The sequence below is a fragment of the Vipera berus genome (genome assembly GCF_964194415.1).
Source record: "Vipera berus genome assembly, chromosome: 3".
In the NCBI taxonomy this organism is placed as follows: domain Eukaryota; kingdom Metazoa; phylum Chordata; class Lepidosauria; order Squamata; family Viperidae; genus Vipera; species Vipera berus.
This window is the reverse complement of record NC_138204.1, coordinates 128,004,323-128,030,286: the sequence shown is the minus strand read 5'-3', so window position 1 is coordinate 128,030,286 and position 25,964 is coordinate 128,004,323. Positions and strand designations below refer to the sequence as shown.

At 43.0% G+C, this 25,964-nt stretch overlaps 1 protein-coding gene across 1 annotated transcript in view; it reads left to right on the top strand.

The window, feature by feature from the left end:
* Nucleotides 1-244: 244 nt before the first annotated feature.
* Nucleotides 245-25,964, top strand: part of LOC308666681 (sodium-dependent neutral amino acid transporter B(0)AT3-like) — a gene marked incomplete at its 5' end in the record, with an annotated part of 39,750 nt that continues 14,030 nt past the window's right edge. Inside the window, 6 exons of the mRNA XM_081325575.1 lie at nt 245-398; nt 6,805-6,945; nt 10,690-10,827; nt 22,019-22,200; nt 22,633-22,747; nt 24,313-24,418. Of these exons, the coding sequence (XP_081181701.1) occupies nt 245-398; nt 6,805-6,945; nt 10,690-10,827; nt 22,019-22,200; nt 22,633-22,747; nt 24,313-24,418 (836 nt within the window). The remainder of the gene's footprint in view (nt 399-6,804; nt 6,946-10,689; nt 10,828-22,018; nt 22,201-22,632; nt 22,748-24,312; nt 24,419-25,964) is intronic.

Here is a 25,964-nt window from a genome sequence, read left to right as displayed (position 1 = left end):
ATAAGCTTAAGGTGATCCTAAGAAAAGAGAGCAGAAGCTTTGGTTATCTTTTATGTGCCCAAACATTTCTGATGTTTTGTGTGTACATAAGTTGCTAAGTACTCTTCCTTAGATTCTTGTGTGTGATGTCAGAGATGGAAAGTTCCGCATCCATTGTTCAAAATCTGTCAGGCAAATGATGAGGTTCAAAGACTGCTACTTACTTCAGAAGAAGAGGTGATAAAGGAAAAATAGGGTGGTGAAGATGTCAAAAGTATCTCTTGATGATACAATCTCTGAAGATGAGGAAAGGCCACATTGGGATAATAAACTCCAATATCTTTTAAGCTGCATTGGATTAGCTGTAGGCTTTGGAAATATATGGCGTTTTCCCTATTTGTGCCAAATTTATGGTGGAGGTAAGAGAAAACTAGACCTAAGATATTCCCACTTATTGTTCCATTGTGTTTACATGTGTCCTTCAAGCTTCTTCACTAAAAAAAAGCCAAACCCATTATTTTAGTCCAATGAATTATAATAATGGAGCTGAAAATTAGTCTCTGAAATCTTACAATCTGTTGTGAATCTTCCAAGGCTAAAAGGGATTGGAGACTAGTCAGTTAAGAATAGTCTTAAGAATATTTTTGTATTTATATACAAGGTATAACTATCAAGAAGTGCCTAATTTCATGTTAATTGGAGAGAGAGAGAGAGAGAGAGAGAGAGAGAGAGAGAGAGAGAGAGAGAGACAGAGAGACAGAGAGACAGAGAGACAGAGAGACAGAGAGACAGAGAGACAGAGAGACAGAGAGACAGAGGTTTATTTGAGGAAGGGAAATTGTAGTAGTCTAATTATTAGTTAGATTTTAAAAGCTGAAGTATCAGAAGACACCACAGTAGCAAGTGTCCCATCTGTTCCATTGCTCTGACATTGCCTTCAACCAGCTGGAAAGTGGCTACATGTGGTTGTCTACTGTTTCCTTGGAATTTGCATATATTTCCTATTTTCTTTGAGTGAATGTTAGGATGTTTATAGAGGATAAGGGATGTCCCTGTAGAGGACAGGCAGCTGGAGAAAAGTGGAGGCAGCCCAATTCAAATGGCCACCACAGCTTCTAGTCCTTTCCTTTGATCAGATACATGGTGGTACATATCTCATCCTTCTTTGCTGGGTATTGCTGCTAAATATCAGAGCTATTTATAGGTAAGATCTTTCTATATCGACTTGATTATAGATGAGAGGATTTTCCTGCTACTACTGATGAGCAAGATTCAAGGTGTAGATTTAATCTAATTTTCCACAATTAACTCATGGATAAGGATGGATTTATTATACTCTAATATGATCTTAGCTAGTTTATTAAATCAAGACCTGAAATATAATGGTGCAATTATCTTCATGAGTAAATCCATTCTCTAGTGGGGCTATCTTAATAGTTAAAAAAATTCTGAAAGCATGAAGTTAGTATAGATCACATGCTTAATCATCACCATTTCCACTTCTGATTTTTTTGCTAGTATTCTCTAAGCCTTTTTTTTTATTGCAGAATTCAGATAGAACTCAAACTGGGTAACTTTAAAGCTTCAGAATCTCCCCCCACCTTAATTCTAGTCTTCCCCCCCAAAAGAATTCCTCTTGAGAAAATAAAAGATGGTTCAATTCTGTCTTGCACTAGCTTTGATCTCTCATAGAGGCTGACCAATCCTTATGTGAAAATCAAAGCCACAGCTGCTTTTCAGCAAGGTTATGAAGTTCTGTCTGCACTCCCACTGTTCTGCTCTTATCTTTTAATATGCTTGTGTGTCAGTGGTGTCAGCAAAGACAGTTATCGTTATTTTTTATTCTTCAAGAATCTCCATTTCCCCAGCAATCTTATCTTCCCAGAAAGTAGCTTTTCAAATCTCTTAATGTTCCAGGCAGCATCTGTAGTCATAAAGGTCTCAACAGAAGAGTTTTAGAGGGTGCTTTATCTTCCAAGATTAAGGATTCTTTAGGTAGTAGTAAAAACTCAGTTTCTCTCAATTCCTGCTAGAACTCATCTGACTTCAAAATAGTATATAGTGGAAACAATACCCATTATGTGGTGTGTCATAAAATGGGTATTTACAATAACTCTGCTGATCATAAATGAGATTGAGTAAAGTGTACATTCCAAAAATAATTTTCAAGCTATCTTGTGTTCTTTGGAGAAATAAGACTTGTTTTTCTTCAATTGTGGGATTATTATCAAAATAACCTTAAGTCTATCCAAATGATTTTCTATATCTCTTTGATATGATCTGGATGTTGTTTGGAATTCTACAGATGTCATAGCCCTATTCTGACTCTGTAATTTTAAAAATGTGATATTCATTTCTGGAAACAGAAATGTTATTATTAAATTCAGAGTAGTTTGTGAAAATCAAACAGAACTTTGTATGCACTTCTAAAATAAAAAAAGATATGTGTAATAGAGCCACCAAATCTGGACTGCAAAAATCTAGATGATCATAAGAGGGTAGCAAAGTAGAATTTTCTGATTCTCTTTGTTGCCATGTTCTGGTCATTTGGATTTTTGCAACCTAATTTAGATCTTATAGTGAAAAGTAGGATTGGACATTTAGGTTCATACAAAATTTAACAAATGTTCTCTGAAAAGGTCTTTGTGTTATTTGCATGAAATCACCAATACCAGTACTGATGTATCAGTCTAGATTGAAGGAACAGAATTCTTGTTCGTATATTCTTAAATCTATGTGAATTCCTTCTACAGATTCCTACTCATGGTCACTCATGCCCTAGTCACCTCCCGTCTTGACTATTGCAACACCCTGTAAATGGGGCTGCCCTTGAAAAGCATCTGGAAGCTCCAATTGGTGCAAAATGCAGTGGCCCACATGGCTTTGTGCAGAGGTGTCAGCATGTGTCACCTGTCCTCCGGGAGCTGCATTGATTGCAATTCAAGGTGCTGGTTGTCACCTTTAAGGCCCTTCATGGCTTGGGACCAGGTTATCTAAGGGACTATCTCCTGCCGGTCACATCCATCCGACCCACTAGAGCAGGGAGGCAAGGAATGTTGCAGGTCCTATCCCCTAAGGGGATACATCTGGTGGGACCCGGAAGAAGGGCTTCTCTGGGGTGGCTCCTTCCCTCTAGAACAGTGATGGCGAACCTTTTAGAGACTGAATGCCCAAGCTGCAACCCCAAACCCACTTATGTATTGTTGGGTGCTGGGTGGGTGTAGCCCATTGGGTGGGTGTGGCCCATTGAGTGGGCATGTCTGTGGTGGTAACGGCAGACTGGATGGGACTAAAAAGTTCAATCAATTCCAACTTTGCCAGATCTTTTTTTCCCCACGAAAAGTTGAAATTGATTGATTGAACCTTTTTTTTTGCACATGGCAGTGGAGGCCTAAAATGAAAAAGTTTTATAAAACCCAGCTGAAGACCTAGGACTGGGGTGACAGTGCGCGTTCCCACAGAGAGGGCTCTGCGTGCCACCTGTGGCACGCGTGCCATAAGTTCATCACCACAGCTCTAGAACATCATCCCTCCGGGAATTAGACTGGCCGTTCACTCTGACACTCTTTGGAAGGCCCTGAAGATGTGGTTCTACCAGAGCGCGATGGAGCCAATTAAATGGCTGGTATGAGTGTGTGTTGTCACCAGGGTAAGTGTGGGTGGAGGGTTATTATTTTATTATTTTTATTTTTTATTATTTTTATTTGTTTTATACTGGTTTTTATTTTCTGTAAGCCGCCTTGACTCATAATGAGCACGTAGGCGGCAATGTAACGTTTCCAAATAAATAAATAAATAAATAAATGGGTGTTCTATAAGATCATGAAAGAGAAGGTTTCTGAAACGAGTAGCATTATTTCTGGAATTAGAAAATGGATATATCTTCAGTCCAGAGTTTCAGAAATGTATAAAAGTCGGTATACATGAATCTCAGAAAACACAGTTCAATCATTGATGGTGTTGTGAATATATATATATATATATATATATGTGTGTGTGTGTGTGTGTGTGTGTTTGTGTGTGTGTGTGTGTACGTATATATATGTATATGTACATGTATATATGTATATATATATGTGTGTATACACAGACACACACAGACACAGACACACAGACACACAGACACACACACACACATATATATATATATATATTATATATATATATATATATATATATATATATATATATATATATATATATATATATATATATAGAGAGAGAGAGAGAGAGAGAGAGAGAGAGAGAGAGAGAGAGAGAGAGAGAGAGAAAATGATACTGGAATTTTTTTGATAAACTTAGTGGAATGACCTCTTGTTACTATTCAAGCAAATAGGATTTTACCCTTTTAGATTAATATCAGCATGAACAATAAACAGTTTTGTTTATTGTATCCATGTCCTTTCACCCCATTCTACTCACACTCTGAAGGGAGGATAGCTATCATTCTCTTCTTGGTCTCCATTCTATGGTCTTAACACTGGACTGCACACTTTTTAATATTTAAACCACAGAATATATAATTTATATGGACTATGAAGAAGCAAGATAGGAAGAGTATTGATGCCTTCAAACTTTGATTTTGGAGAAAACTCTTGAGAATACTGTGGACAGCTGAGATAACAGACAGATAGATCATTGAACAAATAAATATAGAGTTCTCACTCAAGGCACAAATGAACCAGGCTCAAATTATCCTACTTTGGACACTTCATGCGAAGATCCATCTCTCTGGAAAAGGCTGTAATGCTGGGAAAAGTAGAAGGAAAGAGAAGATGGCCAGCAACAAAGTGCACAGTCTCAGTTACAGTGATGTGAAAGATGAAATTAAGGACAGATCATCATAGGAAAAAAATCTATGTAGTCATTAGGAATAAAAGAATAATTTAATGGTACATAATCAATTTCTAAGGCATAAAAATGAACATATGGATTTGAGCTCCATAATGCATGACTCCCTAAGTAACCAGAACAACATAATGCAGTTAACAATCATGCATGTAGCTGTCTTTAGAGCTCTAAGTAGCACATTTAGAGCTGGGGTCTTCAAACTTGGCCCTTTTATGACTTGTGGACTTCAACTCCCAGAATTCCTCAGCCAGGCAGTACCCGGCTGAGGGATTCTGGGAGTTGAAGTCCACAAGTCATAAAAGGGCCAAGTTTGAAGACCCCTGATTTAGAGCATCATCAAAGATCAAGAACAAGCATCTAGCTGTGGTAAGAAGGGATGGGATAAGAAGAGAGAATCTCAGGAAAACTGATTTCAAATGAGTCAGCAGAGAAGTAACCGTGCAGCAATAACTGTTTCCCAATTCAACCACCTTACAGGAAGAGAAAACTAAATATATGCCATCCTAAGTGTTGTTTTTTTTTTAAAAAAAGAATAAAATACTGTATGGTAAACAGGAATTTTAATTTGCAACAATAACAAACTTTATAGGGCCCAAGTTATAAAGCCTTTGGACTGAAATGGGAAACATCTTTGCTGTTTCCTTTCTAATAAATAGCAGTGTGTTCCACATTTAATCTCAATTCTACTTCAACTGTACCTAGCGTGTAACCTTTACTACTGTTACTGAATAACCCACATATAAATTTCCTCACGTGTGAGCATTTGCGGTTTTCCCTTCCCAACTGCATGCAAATATTTTCATCATCCATTGTTACTGATTAATTTGGCTTCACTGTCTGGATTGAATGGTTGAATGATTTCAGTGATTTATTTTTTCTGATGGAAGGGCTTTTTTATGTTTGCATAATGCTCATGAGTTTGTATCTTAATACAGTAAAATTATTTTAAGGTATGCACTATGCTTTGTGCTTCTCTATGTTGCCTTTTCAAATTTAAAAACAGCATTTGATTCCATAACCTGAGAAAAACTCTGGGGAAAATTAGCAGCCTCAGCAGTTGATAGCTTCACCTCAAACTTAATCAGTTTTTTTTAATATGTACAACACATTAGCACTCAAATCAAGGGTAATAGCAAGGGGGACTTACAGTAATTGGGCCTTTCCCCACCTATAAAGGAGCAAAGGAAGGACATATACTTGCCCACTTGCAGTTTAATCTTTACATTAATGATATAGTTGAGGTTTTTGCCAATCTGGACTTTGCACCTCCATTTTTTTTGAAAATTGTCTCAATAAATAAAATAAATAAAATATTCTTTTATATGAAAATGATGTAGCCATTCTCTCTTTATCAAGATTGACGACATAGGTATCTTGTAGCAAAGGTATTTTTGTCTACTGTGATAGAAAACAATTCAAAATCAATCACTCAAAAAACAAATAATAGCTACAATATATGTGGTGTTGGGTTTATTGCCTAATAAGGGAAAAAACAAAATAGAGCTATTCTGATAATTTGGGTATATTTTTTAATAAGAGAGAGATGAGAGATTGATACTATACCAGGGGTCTTCAAACTCGGCCCTTTTATGACTCGTGGACTTCAACTCCCAGAATTCCTCAGCCAGGCATGCTGGCTGAGGAATTCTGGGAGTTGAAGTCCACGAGTCATAAAAGGGCCGAGTTTGAAGACCCCTGTAACTATACCACATGCTATATACCATGTTAAATTATATAATGCTGTATTCCACGGGTGTCAAACTCACCATGTCACATGATGTGTCGCGACATATCGTGGCTCTTTTTGCATTGTTGGCAATGGGGTGGGTGCGGTTTTGGTATGATGAAACCGGCCGGCAGGTTGACATCCCTGCTGTATACTGTGATACCATGAGCAGTACAATAAAACATGTTAATAAAAAAGTAAAAGTAGACAAAATATTGCTTAACTGTGTTTGGCTGTTCTACTTTTAGGTGCATTCTTGATTCCGTATCTCATTGCCGTGGTGTTTGAAGGAATCCCAATATTTCATCTTGAACTAGCTATTGGACAGTTCTTGAGGAAAGGCAGCATTGGTGTCTGGAGTCATATTTCACCCTATCTAACAGGAATTGGTAGGTTATGACTTGTTTTCAGTGTTGCACATTCCTACAAATGCCTGGGCTTCATAAATGGGAAAGAAGAAATGTTATCATACAAAATTCCTTACAACAGCAATCTCATATGTGTGAATGTTAGTGGATTTTGAAATGAAAGTATCCAAAATTAAGACAGCATTGTCTAAATTCATAGGGTCTTCCTAAGAACCCACAAATATACTTTACAATTTTTTTAAAAAAGAATATTTAACTTGCTTATCTGTTCATAGAAATGGATGCTTTATGAAGTTCTGTGGCTTCCAAAATGAAGAGGTTCAAGAGATTGCGAAAACTATTTTCACATTTTTCAGCAAATATAAGAACCAACACTTCATTATTATTCAATATTTGCAGTTCCCTATTTTTTCAGTTCCGCACCCTAACAAAATTAAAATAGCATACTGACGGAAAGCATTAAAAATGAAAATTGTCAGAAAATTAAGAAAAATGATTTGCAGAAATCATGAAAAGTTGGACATGAATATATACATACACACATGCATGCATACATACACACAGGCACAAACAGACACACACACATACGGCAATGAACATCAAAACAATACTTACTTAAATTAATGTACTTGGATGCACACTTTAAAAAAATTCTCAGGTTCAAAAGTCAAACTTAACATATTTGAAAAAATAAGAAAGCATTCACAGCATTAATTTACAGATTTGTTGGGAGCATATCAATTGTGTTACTGCAGCCTTTCTATCTTGAATGTTCAGAATATGGTGAGCAGTTCATACAAGTCCATTGTCCCTTCCCAACACCAGAACACTTTTTGCTTGATAGCTACCAATATAATATATTCAAGTATTGCTTGCTATATTTGACTTTTGTAAATTTCACAACCACCTACTGATAAACAGTATCAACTACTCCTAAATGGTTGTGTTGGACATGATCTGAAAAGTTCAGTCTCCCAAAACAAGATAAGATAAGATAAGATAAGATAAGATAAGATAAGATAAGATAAGATAAGATAAGATAAGATAAGATAAGATAAGATAAGATAAGATAAGATAAGATAAGATAAGATAAGATAAGATAATTTTTATTGTCTTTTTTTACTGTGGGCACAACAGCACACATCAAAAATGAAATTTAGTTGCCCGCTCTCAAAGTGAAACACATACATGACACACACCTGAAACATACTACATACAACAGATGTATAGACCCACACCCCTACATATGCATAACAAATAAATATTAAATACTGTCCATCTTGAATATATAATGGAAGGAGGAAGCTTGAGAGTTCACAAAGTTAATGCTGTATGGAATTAAACTATGGTTGAATCTGGGTGTTCTGCTGCGGATACCCCGAAACCTCCTCCCAGAAGTTAACAAGGAAAACAGATCGTGAAGAGGATGTGTAGTGCCCCAGATAATCTTACGGACCCTGCTCAAGCAACGCTTCTGTGCTATGTCCTGGATGGGAGGGAGGGAACTGCCAATAATCTTTTTGGCCATCCTCACCACTCTCTGCACCGCCTTCCTGTCTGAAGCAGTGATGCTTCCAAACCAGACTGTGATGCTGTATGACAGGATGCTCTTGATCGTTCCCCTGTAGAAAGTGGTCAGGACAGGGGAAAGAAGATGAGCTTTTCTCATGCGATGCAGAAAATGCAGGCACTGCTGTGCCCGCTTCACCAGTTTCTCACTGTTAGCTGCACATCCAGGAATTTGATGCTGATAACCGTCTCCACAGGTGAATCATTAATGCACAGAGAAGTGTGGCTGTGCCTGCCTTTTCTGAAATCGGCAATATCCATATTTCTGTTCAGCTGAGTCTGCTTCTAGGACACTGCCTAGGATAAGTCCATGCAGTGTTCTTGCAAGATTTTTCAGAAGTAGTTTGTCATTGTCTCTTTCCAGAGCAGAGAGATGGGCCAAAAGTCACCCAGCTGATTTTGTGCCTAAGATAGGACGAGAAATCATGGTCTCCGGTTTCTAGCTTGATGCCTTAACTACTACACAAAACTGGCTGTCTAGTATCCATTATCTGCATCTGTATCTGAAAGGGAAATTTTGGTCCTCTTAGCATCTTTTTAGTTGCCAAACAGCTTTTTTAAAAAAAACCTTGCATTGTTGCTAAAATTTCACTGTTGTACTACTACTACTACTAGTTTTATTATTATAATTTTATACAATATTAATTGTCATCATTACTGCTGCTCTTAATTTTTAAACCTGGTTGTTAGATTTTCTACTATTCCCAAAGGTGCTTTTTCAGGAGGCAAATGGACTTTCTTGTTTTTCTTTGAAGACGTTTCATTTCTCATCTAAGAAGCTTCTTCAGCTCTGACTAGATGGTGGGAAGTGGAAGTCAGAGCTGAAGAAGGTTTTTGGATGAGAAGCGAAATGTCTTCAAAGAAAAACAAGAAAGTCCACTTGCCTCCTGAAAAAGCACCTGTTCTGTCCCCTCCCAATGAGTAGCCTTAAAGAGACTCAAAAACCCTGCAGAAGCCAAATGCAGGCTGAACACACAGAAGGTGGTCCCCTCACAGCCAACTCCTTCCCAGTGTTTATCACAGAGCACCTCTGTAATTACTGGGCAATGCTCCAAAGTCTTTGGCATTTGCCCAGCAGCTCCAAAGCCCAGATGCAGGCAGACACGTTACAATTCTCAAAACGCCAACAAATTGTTTACCACGCCTTTCCTGCGCAGCCACACCCTGTAGGGTGTGGCCCTACGTCTCCCAGCCACACCTCTTGGGGCATTGCAATAGTTGCTGCTGCTGTTGACGACGTATCCTACGTCTTTCTCTTGCATCCAATAGGGGCTCCTCCTTGCTGCTGCCAGCCTCTGCTTGCTGTTCTGTTTCCTCCTCTGTTTGGCTGGGGTCCATAGGCACGTCAGCCACAGTCAGTTCTTGCTGACTCACCAGGGGAGTTGGCCCCTCCAGCACGTTGCTCGTGTCAGCTTTCTCCTCCTCCATATCATCCTCCGAGTCAGCATGCAAAGATAAAGCACCCTCCGGGGCCGGGGTCACAACAGCACCTTTGGGACAACCATACCTGGATGACTGAGAATCTCCATAGACATTGTCTACTATTACACTTTTTTAAAAAAAAACTTTTAATAAACTATTTTGATGGATTTTATGCCAGCCAGGAAACTACAGTTATTTGGAGGCCTTGAAGCTTAATCCATCAATCATCAAGCAGGAACTGTGAATGATGACCCATGCCAAGTTGAGTGCAGGGTCCCATTGATAGCATTATGTTTGCCTTGAAATCAGATGGGGATAAAGTATATGTGATAGCTCTGCCATTCCTGTAAATGTTTCCTGAATGCTGTGCTTGTTAAATGATAACATTCACTTACATTTGCGTCCTTCTTGCCCGATTCCCATGTTGGCCATACCTGAACTCTCTTGACAGATCAAAACCAAATTCTCAGTTGACATCCTAGATTACGAAGACATCTCTGATGAGACTTCGTAGAGGCAGCAACACTCTGACAAAAGCTAGAATCACAGGATGTTTGCCTCTGCTTTCCCTTGAGCAGGGAATGCGCAATTTATTTCTACATGTTAAGCTCATATAAACACATTATCGTACAGTTCCAAAACTGTTTGCTGGAAACAGGAGTTTATTGTGTGAGTCAGGCTTTTACAGTATGCCTGAAGGAAAGGCTTCCCCCCAATTCCTGTCTGTTGGTGCTGCTGTTGACTTCCTTCTGTCTATGCTTGCTTGTTCCATAGGCTATGCTTGCATGATAGCATCATTCATAATTGGCACGTATTATAATATGATTATTGCCTGGGTGTTGTGGTACCTAGGAAACTCTTTCACGGAACCCTTGCCTTGGAGCATCTGCCCGCAAGACCCCAGCAAACCAGGTGGGTGAGTTTTCTATATATTTTAACTGTTTTCATTCATTAGCAGATGAGACATGTGTTGTGACTCAGGGCCAGCCTGTGGGTCCGACAGCCGGCTCCGATGTATCGGAGGACTCAGATGTGGGGGAGGAGGGAAACGAACCGGCTGATGATGATTTGGAGACTTTGCAGAGTCCTCAGCCGGGAACCTCTGCTCAGCTGTGTGAGCCCGAGAGTGCGGAGGATGATGACCCACAGCTGGCCCTGTTCAAGGACGCCCGACGCAGGAGGCAGTCGAGCAGGGACAAACAAAGGAAGGCTATGGGACTCCTCGGGAGGAGGCACAGGGAGACCACGCCCTGAGCTCTCTATAAAAGGAGTGTTTGGGGAGGGGCTGGTTGCTGAAAGCAACTCTTTTGCTTGAGAAGATAAGCTCTTGTGTGTTTACTGTTAAATCTTGGCAGAAGCCTTTTAGCCTTGGACGCTTTCCAGTCTCTTCTTTTGATTAGGGGTGCGAGAAGAGGGCTGGTTCAGAACAGTTTGCTTTCAGCCACCCACCCCTTAATACTACGATGGAGCAGCTTCTTGCCGAGAATGCCCAGCTCAACCAGCAACTCACCTTGCTGGCCACTCAGGTGGCACAACTGCAGGCTCAGGTACATGCTGCCCCCCCACCCAGGAGGAAATGTCAGATAGCTATGCCGGATAAATTTGCTGGTAAACCAGAACTGTTTCCTGCCTTCCTGGGACAATGCCAGCTTTATATCAGCGTGAGAGCAGCTGATTTCCCCACTGACCGAGATAAGGTGGGATTCGTGTTGAGCCTTCTGTCGGGAGATGCAGCTCGTTGGGGCACGCCTCTGTTGGCACAGCCTAGCCCTTTGTTGGATAACTTTGGGGGGTTTTGTGACCATATGCGCCTCATGTACGAGGACCCGATTAAGGCGCAGACCGCCACCCGACGCCTGAAAGCTTTGAGGCAGGGTCAGCGCCCTCTACAGGCCTATATCAGCGATTTCCGGCTGCTTAGCCAGGATTCCGCCTGGAATGAGGCTGCGCTCGTGGATGCCTTTCAGGATGGCTTGTCAGAGGAGATGTTGGATGAGCTGGCCCGCGTGGACATTCCCTCAGACCTGAATGGGCTGATCCATCTTTGTCTGCGGATCGATGCCCGGCTGCAGCAGCGTAAGAGTCGCCGTGCCACCCCACAGACCCCTGCCGCCCCTGTTGTGCGTGAGCCCCCAGTCCAGAGGGAGGAGCCAATGGAGCTGGGTGCCGCCAGGTCCCGTCTATCGGTGACGGAAATGGACAGACGACGATCGGAGGGGTTGTGTTTTTACTGTGGGGACCCTGGACATTTGGCTGCTTCTTGCCCGAAGAAGCGTCAGCGGGCGTCAGTGACCAAGCCTGCCCCGAGAAAGTCCCCTGCTTTGCTATCGGGAAACGGCCCGAGCCCGATCTAGACGGTGTGAAAGATCGGGCGACCCACAACGATCACGCCGAGCGACGCCGTTCCGACGGTGCCTGTGAACCTCCACGGCATTTGATTCTGGAGGCACGACTGATCCTCCCTGGCAAGCCAGAGGGGATTCCGGTCCATGCCTTAATTGACTCTGGGGCTACCACTAACTTTATGGATTCGGCCTTTGTGGCCAAATGGGCTGTTCCCCAGTGTCCAGTGGATCCGCCCATGCTTGTGGAGACCATCGATGGTCGAGTGCTCCTGTCCGGGCCTATCACGGCCGCCACGCAACCCGTGTGTATGGCCATCAGTACCCATGTGGAGGCCATTCAGTTCTACGTCACTTCGGATCTGCACTTCCCCGTGGTCTTGGGACTGGCGTGGCTCCGGGCGCATGATCCACAGATCTATTGGTCTCAGAACTTGGTCACCTTCCCAAGTTTGCAGTGCGTGGACCACACCCGCCATATCTGTGCCGGCCAGGTGGAGGGTTCCCCAGGGGTTTCCTTGCCTCCCGAACTGTCCGACTTTGCTGACGTGTTCAGCGAGTCAGAGGCGGACCAATTACCCCCGCACAGGCCCTACGACTGCTCCATTGACCTAGTCCCTGATGCGCCTCTCCCAGTGGGGCGTTTGTACTCCATGTCGGAGCCCGAGTTGGCTGCATTGCGGGACTTCCTGACAAAGAACTTGGCTCGTGGTTTCATCCGGCCCTCGTCCTCGCCAGTGTCTGCGCCCGTGCTCTTCGTCAAAAAGAAGTCGGGCGAGTTACGGCTTTGCTGTGACTACCGGAAACTCAACGCCATCACGGTGCGTAACCGCTACCCGCTGCCCCTCATCCCCGAGCTCTTGGACCGACTCCGGGAGGCTAAGATCTTCACGAAACTGGACCTGCGTGGAGCTTACAACCTCGTCAGGGTTCGGCCGGGTGATGAGTGGAAGACGGCGTTTGGTACTCGCTATGGACATTTCGAGTACACGGTGATGCCGTTTGGCCTGACCAACGCCCCCGCTGTGTTTCAGCATTTTATGAACGACATCTTTCGGGATCTGTTGGACCAGTTTGTTGTGATTTACCTGGACGACATCCTGATTTACTCCCCGTCGCGTGAAGCGCATCATCAGCATCTCCGTCAGGTCCTGCAGCGCCTCCGGAAACATCGGCTGTTTGCCAAGTTGGAGAAGTGCCAGTTCTACCAGGTGACCATTGATTTCTTGGGTCACCGCATTTCTCCTGAGGGCATCGCCATGGAACCGAGTAAAGTTGAGTCGTTGCAGAGTTGGCAACCCCCGCGTCGCGTGAAGGATATTCAGCGACTTCTTGGATTTGCCAACTACTATCGGACATTCATCCCTGGCTTTGCTGCCTTGACAGCCCCCCTCACCCGGCTCCTGCAGAAGAAGACTCGGTTCCAGTGGAACGCCCCCGAACAACAGGCGTTCCAAGCTTTGAAGGACGCCTTCATGAAGGAGCCCATCTTGAAGCATCCTGACCCGCAACGGCCGTTTGTCGTGGAGGCGGACGCCTCCGACATTGCCATTGGGGCCGTGTTGCTCCAGGCAGCGACGCCCAACGGTACCCTTTTCCCTTGCGCGTATCACTCTCGGAAATTGAATCCCTCGGAGCGCAACTATACCATCTGGGAGAAGGAGCTGCTGGCCATCAAGGCGGCGTTCGAGGCTTGGAGGCATCATCTGGAGGGGGCGCGGCATCAAATCGAGGTCCGGACGGACCACAAGAATCTGGAAAGCCTGCAGACCGCTCGGAATTTGAACCAACGCCAGATCCGGTGGTCCCTCTTCTTTGCGAGGTTTGACTTCCGGGTGCGGTACATACCAAGCGGGCACAACCAGAGAGCGGATGCTCTGTCCAGGAAGCCCGAGTACACCCGAGTGGAAGACAAGCTTCCGCCCAGGACCGTGATCCCCGTCGAGTCTTTTGCTGCGGTGCGGGAGCCGGTGGATATACGGGCTCGGATCCGGGAGGCGCAGCAGCAGGAGGCGTGGGTGGCTCAGCGGAAGGAAGAGGTGGGGCCAGATTCGCCTTGGTCGGTCACGGATGGACTCCTGTATTATCGTGACCGGCTCTATGTTCCAGGAGGGCCACTCAGGGGACTCGTCCTCAGCCAATGTCATGATAACCCGGCTGCGGGGCATTTTGGCCTGTTCAAGACTCTGAACCTGGTCTCCCGTACGTTCTGGTGGCCCCGAGTCCGACACGATGTCCAGTCTTATGTCACCTCCTGCGTCCCATGCAGGCAGGCCAAGTCAGCGACAGGGGCCCCGCCTGGTTTACTGCAGCCTTTGCCAACGCCCAAGAGACCCTGGGGGGCTGTGTCCATGGACTTTCTGACGGATCTACCCCCATCCTCCGGCTTCACGACAGTGTTTGTGGTGGTGGACATGTTGACCAAGATGGCGCACTTCATCCCCTGTCGCGGCTTACCGTCAGCTCGCGCCACTAGTCGCATGTTCATCCAACAGGTGTTCCGGCTGCACGGCCTTCCCGATAGAGTCGTCTCCGATAGGGGGGCCCAGTTTACAGCCCGCTTCTGGCAGGAGTTGATGCGGGCGTTGGACATTAAGGTTTGCCTCTCGTCCGCGCATCATCCTCAGACCGACGGGGGTACCGAGAAGGTCATCGGCATCTTAGAGCAGTATCTGCGCTGCTACGTTAACCTGCAGCAGGACAATTGGGTGGACTACTTGGCCATAGCCGAGTTTGCCTTTAACAACTCGCAGCACACCTCCACGCAGATGACACCGTTCTTGGCCAACGTGGGTTATCACCCCCGGTTTTTCCCCCTTTCTCCCGTGGACTCACCGGAGCCGGCAGCGAACGAATTCATGGCGGAGTTACAGGCGATCCATCGGTTGGTGCAACGGCAGCTGGAGAAGGCCAAGGCCGACTACAAGAGGTTCGCCGATCGGTCGAGAAGGGATACGCCTCCACTATCGGTGGGGGATCGGGTCTGGCTGTCCACCAGGAACCTACCATCCACTCGGCCGGCGAGGAAGCTGGACCACCGTTACCTTGGACCGTTCCCAGTCGAGGCCGTCATCAACCCGGTCGCCTATCGTTTAACTCTGCCACGTTCCCTGCGCGTGCACCCCGTCTTCCATCGGTCCTTGCTGGTCCCCGAACGACCGGCCTGTCCACTTCGCCAGGCGGAACCTCCACCATCAGGAACTCGTGATGGAGACAGCACCCCCGAGTACGAGGTCGCCAGCATCAGGGATTCCCGCTGGCTGAAAGGTCGCTTCCAGTACCTGATCGAGTGGAAAGGGTACGGGCCGGAGGACTTCACATGGGAAGACGCGACCGCCGTTCATGCCCCTGCGTTGGTGACTGCTTTTCACGAACAGTTCCCATCCCGACCGCATCCGGATCGGCAGACCCGGGGGAAGGGCCCTGCGGTGCGGGATAGTGTTGTGACTCAGGGCCAGCCTGTGGGTCCGACAGCCGGCTCCGATGTATCGGAGGACTCAGATGTGGGGGAGGAGGGAAACGAACCGGCTGATGATGATTTGGAGACTTTGCAGAGTCCTCAGCCGGGAACCTCTGCTCAGCTGTGTGAGCCCGAGAGTGCGGAGGATGATGACCCACAGCTGGCCCTGTTCAAGGACGCCCGACGCAGGAGGCAGTCGAGCAGGGACAAACAAAGGAAGGCTATGGGACTCCTCGGGAGGAGGCACAGGGAGACCACGCCCTGAGCTCTCTATAAAAGGAGTGTTTGGGGAGGGGCTGGTTGCTGAAAGCAACTCTTTTGCTTGAGAAGATAAGCTCTTGTGTGTTTACTGTTAAATCTTGGCAGAAGCCTTTTAGCCTTGGACGCTTTCCAGTCTCTTCTTTTGATTAGGGGTGCGAGAAGAGGGCTGGTTCAGAACAACATGTTACATCTATCCTTTACATCAGAGGTCTTCAAACTTGGCCCTTTTATGATTTGTGGACTTCAACTTCCAGAATTCCTCAGCCAGTATGTCTGGCTGAGGAATTCTGGGAGTTGAAGTCCACAAGTCATAAAAGGGCCGAGTTTGAAGACCCCTGCTTTACGTCAACACCACAACTTGCCAAATCTGATATAGTCCTGCACTTGTCCTCTTTTGTCTTGTACTGTATAGACAAATCCTATCACCATTGCCTCACTCCAAAATGAAGACAAATCCTTACCAGAGCTTATAAGAGAAAACATACGTCTATGAGGGATAGATGGTGTTGGGGAGCAGAGTATGGCTTGGATAAGTAAAAAAGATGGAGGAGGAGAAGAATGATTCCTGTTTCTTGCTTTCACATTACTGTTTGTGTCCGGTGTGCGATTAGCTTAATCAAATGTTCTTAACCTTGCCTAATAGCTATAATTATTCACTACTAAGTTTGCTGACTCTGTAGTATTAGCACCCAGCATGGTACGCTGATCAGTGTAATCAGCAATATTTCCTTGGTGGCTGCTGGTTCCATGTCCCACTTGATTTAAAAATTAAATTAAATGAGAAATTGAAACAGCAGGTTAGCAAACAGCAGCGAAAAGCTTCCAGCATTTTCCCATTAACTCCTAGATGCTTTATCCATCATAAGCCACAGAGGGTATTTTTGAAAGTCAAAATGGTGGGTACCCACCACTTAGAATTTGTTTAGAATTGAGCCTGGCTTCCCAGAAAAAAAGGTATAGGGGGGGTGTTTTTCAGTTAAAGTCAAAAAGGGCAAGATGACTGTGCAAACAAAGGTTTAGCCCTTTTTTGGTGTGCATTATGATGCACATAAAAAGGGGCAGGACTTCAACCACATGTTGTAACTGCTCTCCTGACTTCTTTTATACCTTTCCTGTGGGCACTTTTGGATCAAGGTGGTAGGTAGATACTATTGGGAGAAAGAAACTAAAAGGAGGCAGCTTTTGGTAATTGGTATTTTGCCAAATCAGTATTTTGGGAGCTCTTCATGGCAGCCATCTTTTAAGAATATGACTAAGTGACAGGATTTTGAAATTTGGCAAGTCTGTCTACTACCTGAAAAGCTTAAGGACTCCTAATGCACGCTTTCAACCATGGCTTCAGATCCTCAATAAATGTTGTTTATTACTCAAAAGAAAATGGTAGGTCCAAGACTTCAGTTTTTCTTCATCAAGCATGAAGAAAAAGTAGAATTTTTGACCTACCATCACAATGGACTTTAAATGGCTTTTCTTTGTACACTTTATGAATGACTCTTGCCTTTGTTGCGTCAGGCAGTATATTTTGGACATAGAAAAGATGATCAGAGGTAGTAAAGCCTATGCCTTTACAGACATTGATGGAATGGCACAACTTTCTGCAGCCAACTCACCCCAGCCATCTCATTCTGGTCAACTTGCTGCAGCTAACACAACTAACTTGCTGTTGGCCAAGGTGTGGAGCAAGGAGAGCATGCCTGGATAGTCCTTGCACAGATCCTGGCCGAGGGAGCAGTACATCTGCAAGAAAAAGCCTGCCACCACTGCTTCTTCCTGGCATGTTGGCTGAGAGAGCCAGCCACTCTGCTGACATCCAGGTACTCCTTGTGGCAGAGCAAACAGGCTGATCCCAAGAATCCCCAAGGAATCCTTTATTGACTGGCTGGGGAAATGCCACTGGACCAATTAGGAATACTTTCTGGCTGATTAAATAGCTCTGGAGAAATCTGCGACTCCTTTTAAAATGAAGCCATCGAAGAGCCCCAATTTCACAGCTTCCCCTTCCAGCCCTGTGTATTTGGTGAGGCTGGAGGTGCAGGAGCATGAATGTCAGCAGAGTGGCTGACCCTTGCAGCAGGAGTGCTGGGAAGAAGCAGCAGTGGCAGGTGTCCTCACACAGATTCACTGTGCCCTCAGCCTGGAACCGTGCAGGGACTATCTGGGCATGCCGCGCTTGCTCCATGGCTCAGCTGACGGCTTGCTGAGACTCCATGCTTTGGCTTACTCCAGCCTTGAGGATTTCTAATTAAGAAGGTTTAAACATAAAGCAAGACTAGGCCCACTGCAATTCACTTGTCCCTCTCTTGAATTATCCTGCATTGAATTGTCCCACGCTAGTTGTCCCAGGGCGAAGTAGCTTCAGAGAGTTGTCCTGACCTTAGAATATACAGTAGTTCTCAAAATGGGCAGTTTTTCCCCAAGCTTGAGGTACTCAAAGCAGCTGAGCACTCAAGGTCCAAATGGTCTGCTCTGAAGGTGAAATTGCTTTTAATGTACAGAATACTCCACACACTCTACTGAAATGATCACATTTTGTTTGAATTCTGACCTGGAAACAAAGCCATTGGAGCACACCTGACCCTCTTTCTTTCCTTGTTTTTCACTTCAAGCATAAAATGCTTGAAATGCCTGTTTCCCTGTTAAAATGTTTCAAAGTCAAAATGTTTTCACATTCTTCTCAAACACTGGGTCCTCATGAACAGGCTTTGCTGTTCTTTGTTTTATAGCATGTGGAAAAATGGGAGGGCTCTTAGTGACTTCAGGCCACATATTTGATTCTTGGATCAGTTTATTTTACACATATATTTTTATCTCAGAATTTGTGTTTTCCAAAGTTTTGTATTGTTTATGATGAATAACCTCTCAGTGAAGTTGTAATGGAATCAAATAGAGTTAGCCGGGTTGAGTTGGCTGGGGCAAATTGTCCTAGATCCAGAAATTGAGCAGCTTTTTACCTCTTTAATACAATCCTAGAACAGAAATAGACATAAGGTCATGGTTGTTCCACAGTGAACTATTTTTTGCTCTTACTTTTCCCTTTGGGTACATATCACATCTTCCAAGCTGTAAAAGGATAGTTTTCATATAGATCCAGCTGAAGAAGACATGCTTCAAATGATTTCTTTAGGCTGACTTCTTCATATTCAAATTTGAGTGAGAGAACTTTTACAGACCCATCTAAGGAAGGTTTAAACAACCATATTCCAATATGATCTGAAAGTAAAGTGAATAGCATCCCCTGCAATCATGCAGCATGTAACAAGGACATCATCTGCATACATCTCTGCATACCTCGTCAAGCATAAGCAAGGGCATCAACTGAAAATAAAATGGCTGTTTTGCATTCCAGCTCAGGTATAAATCTCCCTAGATTAAGAGCATTTTATTCCCAGGTAAGAATGCATAAGATTACAGCTTCTCTACAGATAATTAAGCTATAAATTTGCCACATAGTTAATAGAGAGGTAAATGTGTCCTTTTTCTTCCTTGGCATATACAAAGTCACTGATTGAAGCATGTTTTATGAGTAGAGATTTGAGATAAATTGATATTCACACAGGTCACTTTTCTATATGCCTTTTGAGCTGCAAATTCAAGTAAATTTGTTTCTGGATCAGAAGAATGCAACCTTAGACAAAAACTGAACAGTTGGCATGGAATCCTACTGTATCGATCGTCTCTGCAATTTTGCAGAAGCTTCTGAAGGAAGGCAAACATTCCTGCCCATGTTTTTTTGCCATTTAAATAGAATCTATGAACAAAATATCAAATGTATTTATAATTTGAGACTCATTGCATATAAAGATAACTAATTAGCAACCATCCAGTCTGCTTTGCTTCCTAAGGTCTATATGGACAATATTCACTTTCTTAAGCCTGTTCTTAATAAGAACCCATGGCACTTAAAAGGATATTCCAATAAGTTGTTTGATCCTATCCATTCACTTTATCCATTGTCTTCTACTTTTCTCAACCTTGCCAACTTAGTAATCGTTTAGTCCATCATCCATGTGCATCACACACGCAAAGTACTTGCTGACCATATTGTTCTGAGAACAGTCAGCCTTCATTTGATCTAGGACTAGCTGATATGCTCCTCTTGTAGCCAAATGTATTCTGGTACTCTTAGTAACCATTTCCATATTCATAATTTGAAGATGTCTAACTTCTTTACCCCATTCTTTCTCCATGTCCAGCTATCACCACCATACGTTATCCTTAGACAGACCATTGCTTAACTATTCTGATTTTTGCTGTAATTGAAAAGTCATTCTCCTTCATAACCTTATTTAAATTTGTTATCCTCTTTCTCCCTAAGATTGGTCTCCTCCAGCATACTGTCTGTCTACTGTATATCTATTATTCTTGAGCCCAAGAAAACAAAACTTCACCTTTTTGAAATCATATATTCACTATATTCACTGAGGGTGCCTTTTTTCTTTTTAATCTTAACAATCTGGATTTTTTTCTTTCCATTTTTTATTGTTGTGATGATCTTGTCCCACTCATAAATCTTCATTCCGATCTCTCTTGTTCAAGCAAATAATAAACTTCTAGATGCCAATAAAATAGCGAGCAGGCTGGGTACAATTAATATGTGACTAATATTATATATGTGGTATATTATCTGCCCATATAACTAGTATGTAAAGAATTTGCCTATAGGGGAAATAGGTCGACAGACAATGCCATAGCTACTGCTTTACACTCTGTAGCAAGTCATCTCGAGAAACCTGGAAGTTATGTCAGGATGCTTTTTGTTGATTATAGCTCGGTTTTCAACACCATTTTGCCGAGCATTCTCATCGAGAAGCTGACTGACTTGAAATTCTCCCCCGCCATCTGCGATTGGATTCAAAACTTTCTTAGGGACCGGTTACAAACAGTGAGGGTCGGGCCTGCTTTGTCCATCCCCCTGAAGCTTTGCATCGGCTCGCCACAGGGCTGCATGCTTAGCCCCTACCTGTACTCTTTATACACATATGACTGTGTATAATCTGACCCATCCACTGCAATAATTAAGTTCACAGATGATACGACTGTGGTGGGTCTTATTACAGGTGGGGATGAGACAGCATACAGTGCAGAGGTACAAAAACTATCCATATGGTGTAGTAACAACAACTTGCACCTGAACATTGGCAAGACAAAAGAGATGGTGCTAGACTTCCGGAGAAAAAAGGAGGAACCTGCCCCACTTTACATCAGGGAGGACTGTGTGGAGAGAGTTTCCTCCTTTAAATTTCTGGGAGTCTATCTCTGCAAAGATCTGACCTGGAAAGTTAATACAACCCAGGTGGCTAGAAAGGCCCAACAGAGGCTTCACTTTCTCAGGGTCTTGCGGAAGAACAGGGTAGAACAATGGCTAATGACCCTCTTTTACCGGTCTACTATAGAGAGTGTCCTCTTGTATGGTATTGTGGTTTGGTATGCTGGTCTGACAGCCGCAGATAGGAAAGTATTACAGAGGGTGGTGAGTACAGCACAAGACATTGTGGGCTGTCCCCTGACACCACTGGATGACATCGCCAGGGCTCATTGCCTTGGAAGAGTGAGGAAAATTCTCAGGGATGACTCACACCCTGGACGGTATCTCTTTACTCTCCTGCCATCGGGTAGGAGATATAGGAGTATAGCCAGCTGCACCAACAGGCTGAAAAACAGCTTTTATCCGTGGGCTGTTAGGCTTTTGAATGGGAAATAATTTTTATAAACTTTATGCAGAATTGACTTGCGAGGCCGGTGTGTGGTGCAATTAGTTCACATGGTGTAATAAGATGGAGGGTTTGTTGTCACTGTGAGTTGGGGAGTGGGAGCACGAAGGGAGGCTCAACTAATCTCAATGTATACATGGTTGTACTTTGACAATAAAGGTTCATTCATTCATTTAGTAACCTTAACTTAGAGGGGGCATTAGAAATATAAAGCACTATTTTCTACCTGCATTGGGAAAAAACTTTTAAGAACTTCCTCTTTGAATTAACAAAACAAAATGAATGATTAATGCCTCTAAGAGTTTTATTTCATGTGCCTCTTATTTTAGAGCTCATCAAAGAATGTGATCATAGCTCTGAATCCAATTACTTTTGGTATAGATACACACTGAACATCAGCACAGACATCACACAGACTGGCCCTTTTCTTTGGTGGTTGATTGTATCTTTGGCCAGCTCCTGGATCATTGTTTACCTCTGTACAATTCAAGGAATCAAATCCACTGGAAAGGTGAGCAGTGTCTTCTTCCTGTATGGTTTTTGACTAGCCAACTAGCCAAATTTAAACAGATCCTGATAGGTTCATTTTCAGGCATGGTCAGTCACATGCCCCAATTCATCCATTGCAATAATTATACTGTATAGTGGGATGTATCGTAGGAGTTTCTGATTTCCTCCATGGAGAGGGGAAAGGGCAGATCACCTGCAGCCCATGTTCACTCTCCCAGCACTCCATTTATTGGGTCCACAGCATTTCATCATTTTGTTGTTAAAAAAATTCAATGGTGAAGCAAGCCAGATTTTGGCAGTTACATCTGTGTGTTGGCGGAAAGTTGGCCCACGATGTGAGTAACACAGCTGGGCTGCTGTGGGAACATTAACTAGGACTTCTATAGTGATGATCTGTTTGAATGACCTTCTTCTGCTTTTTCTCCCTTTGCAGGCAATTTATATTACAGTCTCTTTTCTATATATAATTTTAACTATATTCCTTATTTATGGACTGATCCTCCCAGGAGCTATCCAAGGGCTAATATATCTCTTCACACCTGATGCAAGTATATTCCCCTCTGAATTTCTAGCTGTTTTTAGGAGTTAATTGTTTTATTGAGCCTGATCTAAACTTCTAGTTCTCTAACAATTGCATTAAGTTTCAGAAAAGAGTTATTCATAATGTTTTACCCACTGAAGCTGCTAGAAGCCATGCATAGGGCGGTGGGAAGTATGTAGGGAGTACCCAGAAACTCTGACACCTACACTGAGCTCTTTGAATGTGATCCTCTGTATCTCAGCCACCATCTGTAAGTGCTGAACTGTGTAATCAGTTTCATAATTTCTTTGCTTATTATACCTTATTTAGAGAATCTGGGAACCTATTAGTGTTACTAACATTAACTAATGGTTGACTAGGCACATGGACTGGAAGCAGCACTTAGTAGTGAGAGCAACTGGGAATTGGGAACAATGAGCGATCCTCTAGATGAGGGATGTCAAACTGCCAGCTCGTGTCCACCCCAGCTCCGGCAATGCGAAAAAAGTCACAATATGTCGCAATATGTCATGTGACACAGCAAGTTTGACACCCGTGCTCTGTTGAACTCAAGGCCTCTTTGATCACAGCTGGTATGATCAGTCATTAGAAATAACAGGAGGTATAGTCCAACAGCCTTTGCAGGTTCATAGATTTCACACTCCAGTATCAGATTTTATACGCTTTCTACAGCAATCTGTTATCTACCTTTATAACTCTTCATTTGTTCATTTGCTTCCTTGTTGTGCACCAAAACCCTAACGTCATTAGGAAAGTTGTAATTATTATTTAGTTGCTGTTACCTTACCTAGGAATTATTCCTTTAATTCTTAGAATCTCACCAATTTACACCTCACCAGTGTAAGAAAGAGAGAGAAATCCTACACCTACATATACCTAATATATACATATAGCACCTAGTAAGCATGCTTTTAGTAAATTTACTCATAAATAAGTTCTATAATCTATTTAATATTTAAGGTTTATTTTTATTTGTAAATTGGGGGGAGGGTTCTATCTATAGTCTTATAGTAAACCATTTCTTTTATTGATTTTAGAAACATTTGTGATTTTAACTTGAATCTTGTAACCCCTTGTAGTAATTACACAAAATGCTGCTCGGGGACCTAACATAAAGATGACAGCTGATAGGATTCACTGTATTTCCTACTTCATTTTTATTTTTTATTTTATTTTTTCTCTTTTTTTCAAATTTAGACAGTTTTATTAGTATATGTAATAGCATATAAAAAAATACAAAAGCAAATAGTAGGAAAAATAGAGAAGGGAAGAATGAGGAAAAGGGGTGAAAGAAAGAAAGGTCGCTGACTTCCAACTCCCTTTGGTGCAGTAGAATAAGGCAGTTACATCAAACCTCAACTTTTTAGTTTTAGATACTAGTTTAAACTAGCCATTTCTATAACAACAAATCTCTCTAATTGGTAAAACCCAAAATCAAGGTTTCATTTTTTCCCCCACCTCAAGCACAAAGCGGTTTCCAAGTAGAAATAAAAGTATTGGTATTTTTTCTTTGATCAAAGCAGTCAATTTAGTCATCTCATTTTTATTTTTAATGTATTTAACAGTTCACAGTCCTAAAAAATCCACGTGCATGGCTTGATGCAGGCACTCAGAGTTTCTTCTCCCTGTCTTTAGCGCTTGGAGGACACATAGCATATTCAAGCTACAATCCACAAAAGTAGGTGTAAAGTAGTCTAATTTTGTATGTCTTAACCCAGTGCAAAATGTATGGAAGTTTCATTTATGTCAACAAAAGTCAAAATCATTTCTCTATTGTTTTGTAATCAGTCTTCAAGATGGTGAATAAGAAAGGAAAGTTGGTCAGTTGGAAGGAGAAGGCCTCATTCACATATAAAGTCCTTTAACAGTGATAAACAGCACCCTGAACTGAAAATCCTTTTGGAATATGTTTCATGTAATCTCTGAGATTTGTTGGATCGCAGGTGGTTATAAATGTAATTGCATCCCATTTTTTGCCATGGTTGTCAAGCAAATCATTTGCAGTTGTTAAGTGAACCATGTGATTGTTAGGCAAATCCAGCTTCCTCCCATTGATGTTTGCTTGTTGGAAGCTGGCTGCGAAGGCCATAAATGGCCATTGCATGTCCCCAAGATATTGCAACCATTGTAAAGCCATACCAAGTGTCCAAATTTTGATCACATGACTGTGTGGGGATGCTGCAATGGTTGTTAAGTGCAAGGAGTAGTAAAATCACTTTTTCCAGTGCTGTTGTTACTTGAATGGTCATTAAACAAATGATTGTAAGTTGAGCACTACCTACAATCAATCAATCCTCTTCCAACAGTAAGTGGGCTGAAGAAGGAAGGTGTATTGATGAGCCCTCAGAAAAACTGTCACTGCTTAATTTCACTCTTTTTTACCGAGTTTTTACTGAGTTTTACTGAGTTCCATGAGACTTGCTTGGTGCCAAGATTTTACCAGCTGAAAATCACCTTTTGACTAAGTCGATATTACTGCAATGTTAGACCATTATTGCATAGACCATTTGGGTATGCTAATGTCACATACTCAATAACTTTATTTGAAGCTGAGCTTGTCGATCAGAAGGTCGGCAGTTTGGCGGGTCGAATCCTGAGTGACGCGTAACAGAGTGAGCGCCTGTTACTCGTCCAAGCTTCTGCCAACCTAGCAGTTCGAAAGCACGTAAAAATGCAAGTAGAAAAATAGGGACCACTACGGTGGGAAGGTAACAGCGTTCCGTGCGCCTTTGGCATCTAGTCATGCTGGCCACATGACCACGGAGATGTCCTTGGACAAACGCTGGTTCTTCGGCTTTGAAACGGAGATGAGCACCGGCCCCTAGATTTGGAAATGACTAGCACGCATGTGCGGGGGAACCTTTACCTTTACAGAGAAGTGGAGTTCAGGAGATAGACCATTTGCTTGTTCTACTTTGAAAAAAGTTCAGACCCAACATCACTTTAAAAGAAGCTACAGGCTCATTTTTTTATACTCATAGTAAGTGAAAAGAAAGTAGAATTTAAAAGCAAAGTTAGCTTTTTCCCCTCTTTTATGGCAACCTGTACATTCAGTGTAAAGTCATGTTACATAGTTGCCTAAAGTAGGGACCATACTTCTTTCTAACACTTTCTAACAAGATTTTATAATAATAATTTGACAGCAATTCCTCCTTTCAACTATCTCACTAGATAATTTTACAGAGTTGTCATCATTCTGTATGGTAGGAAATTTCTGTACACTT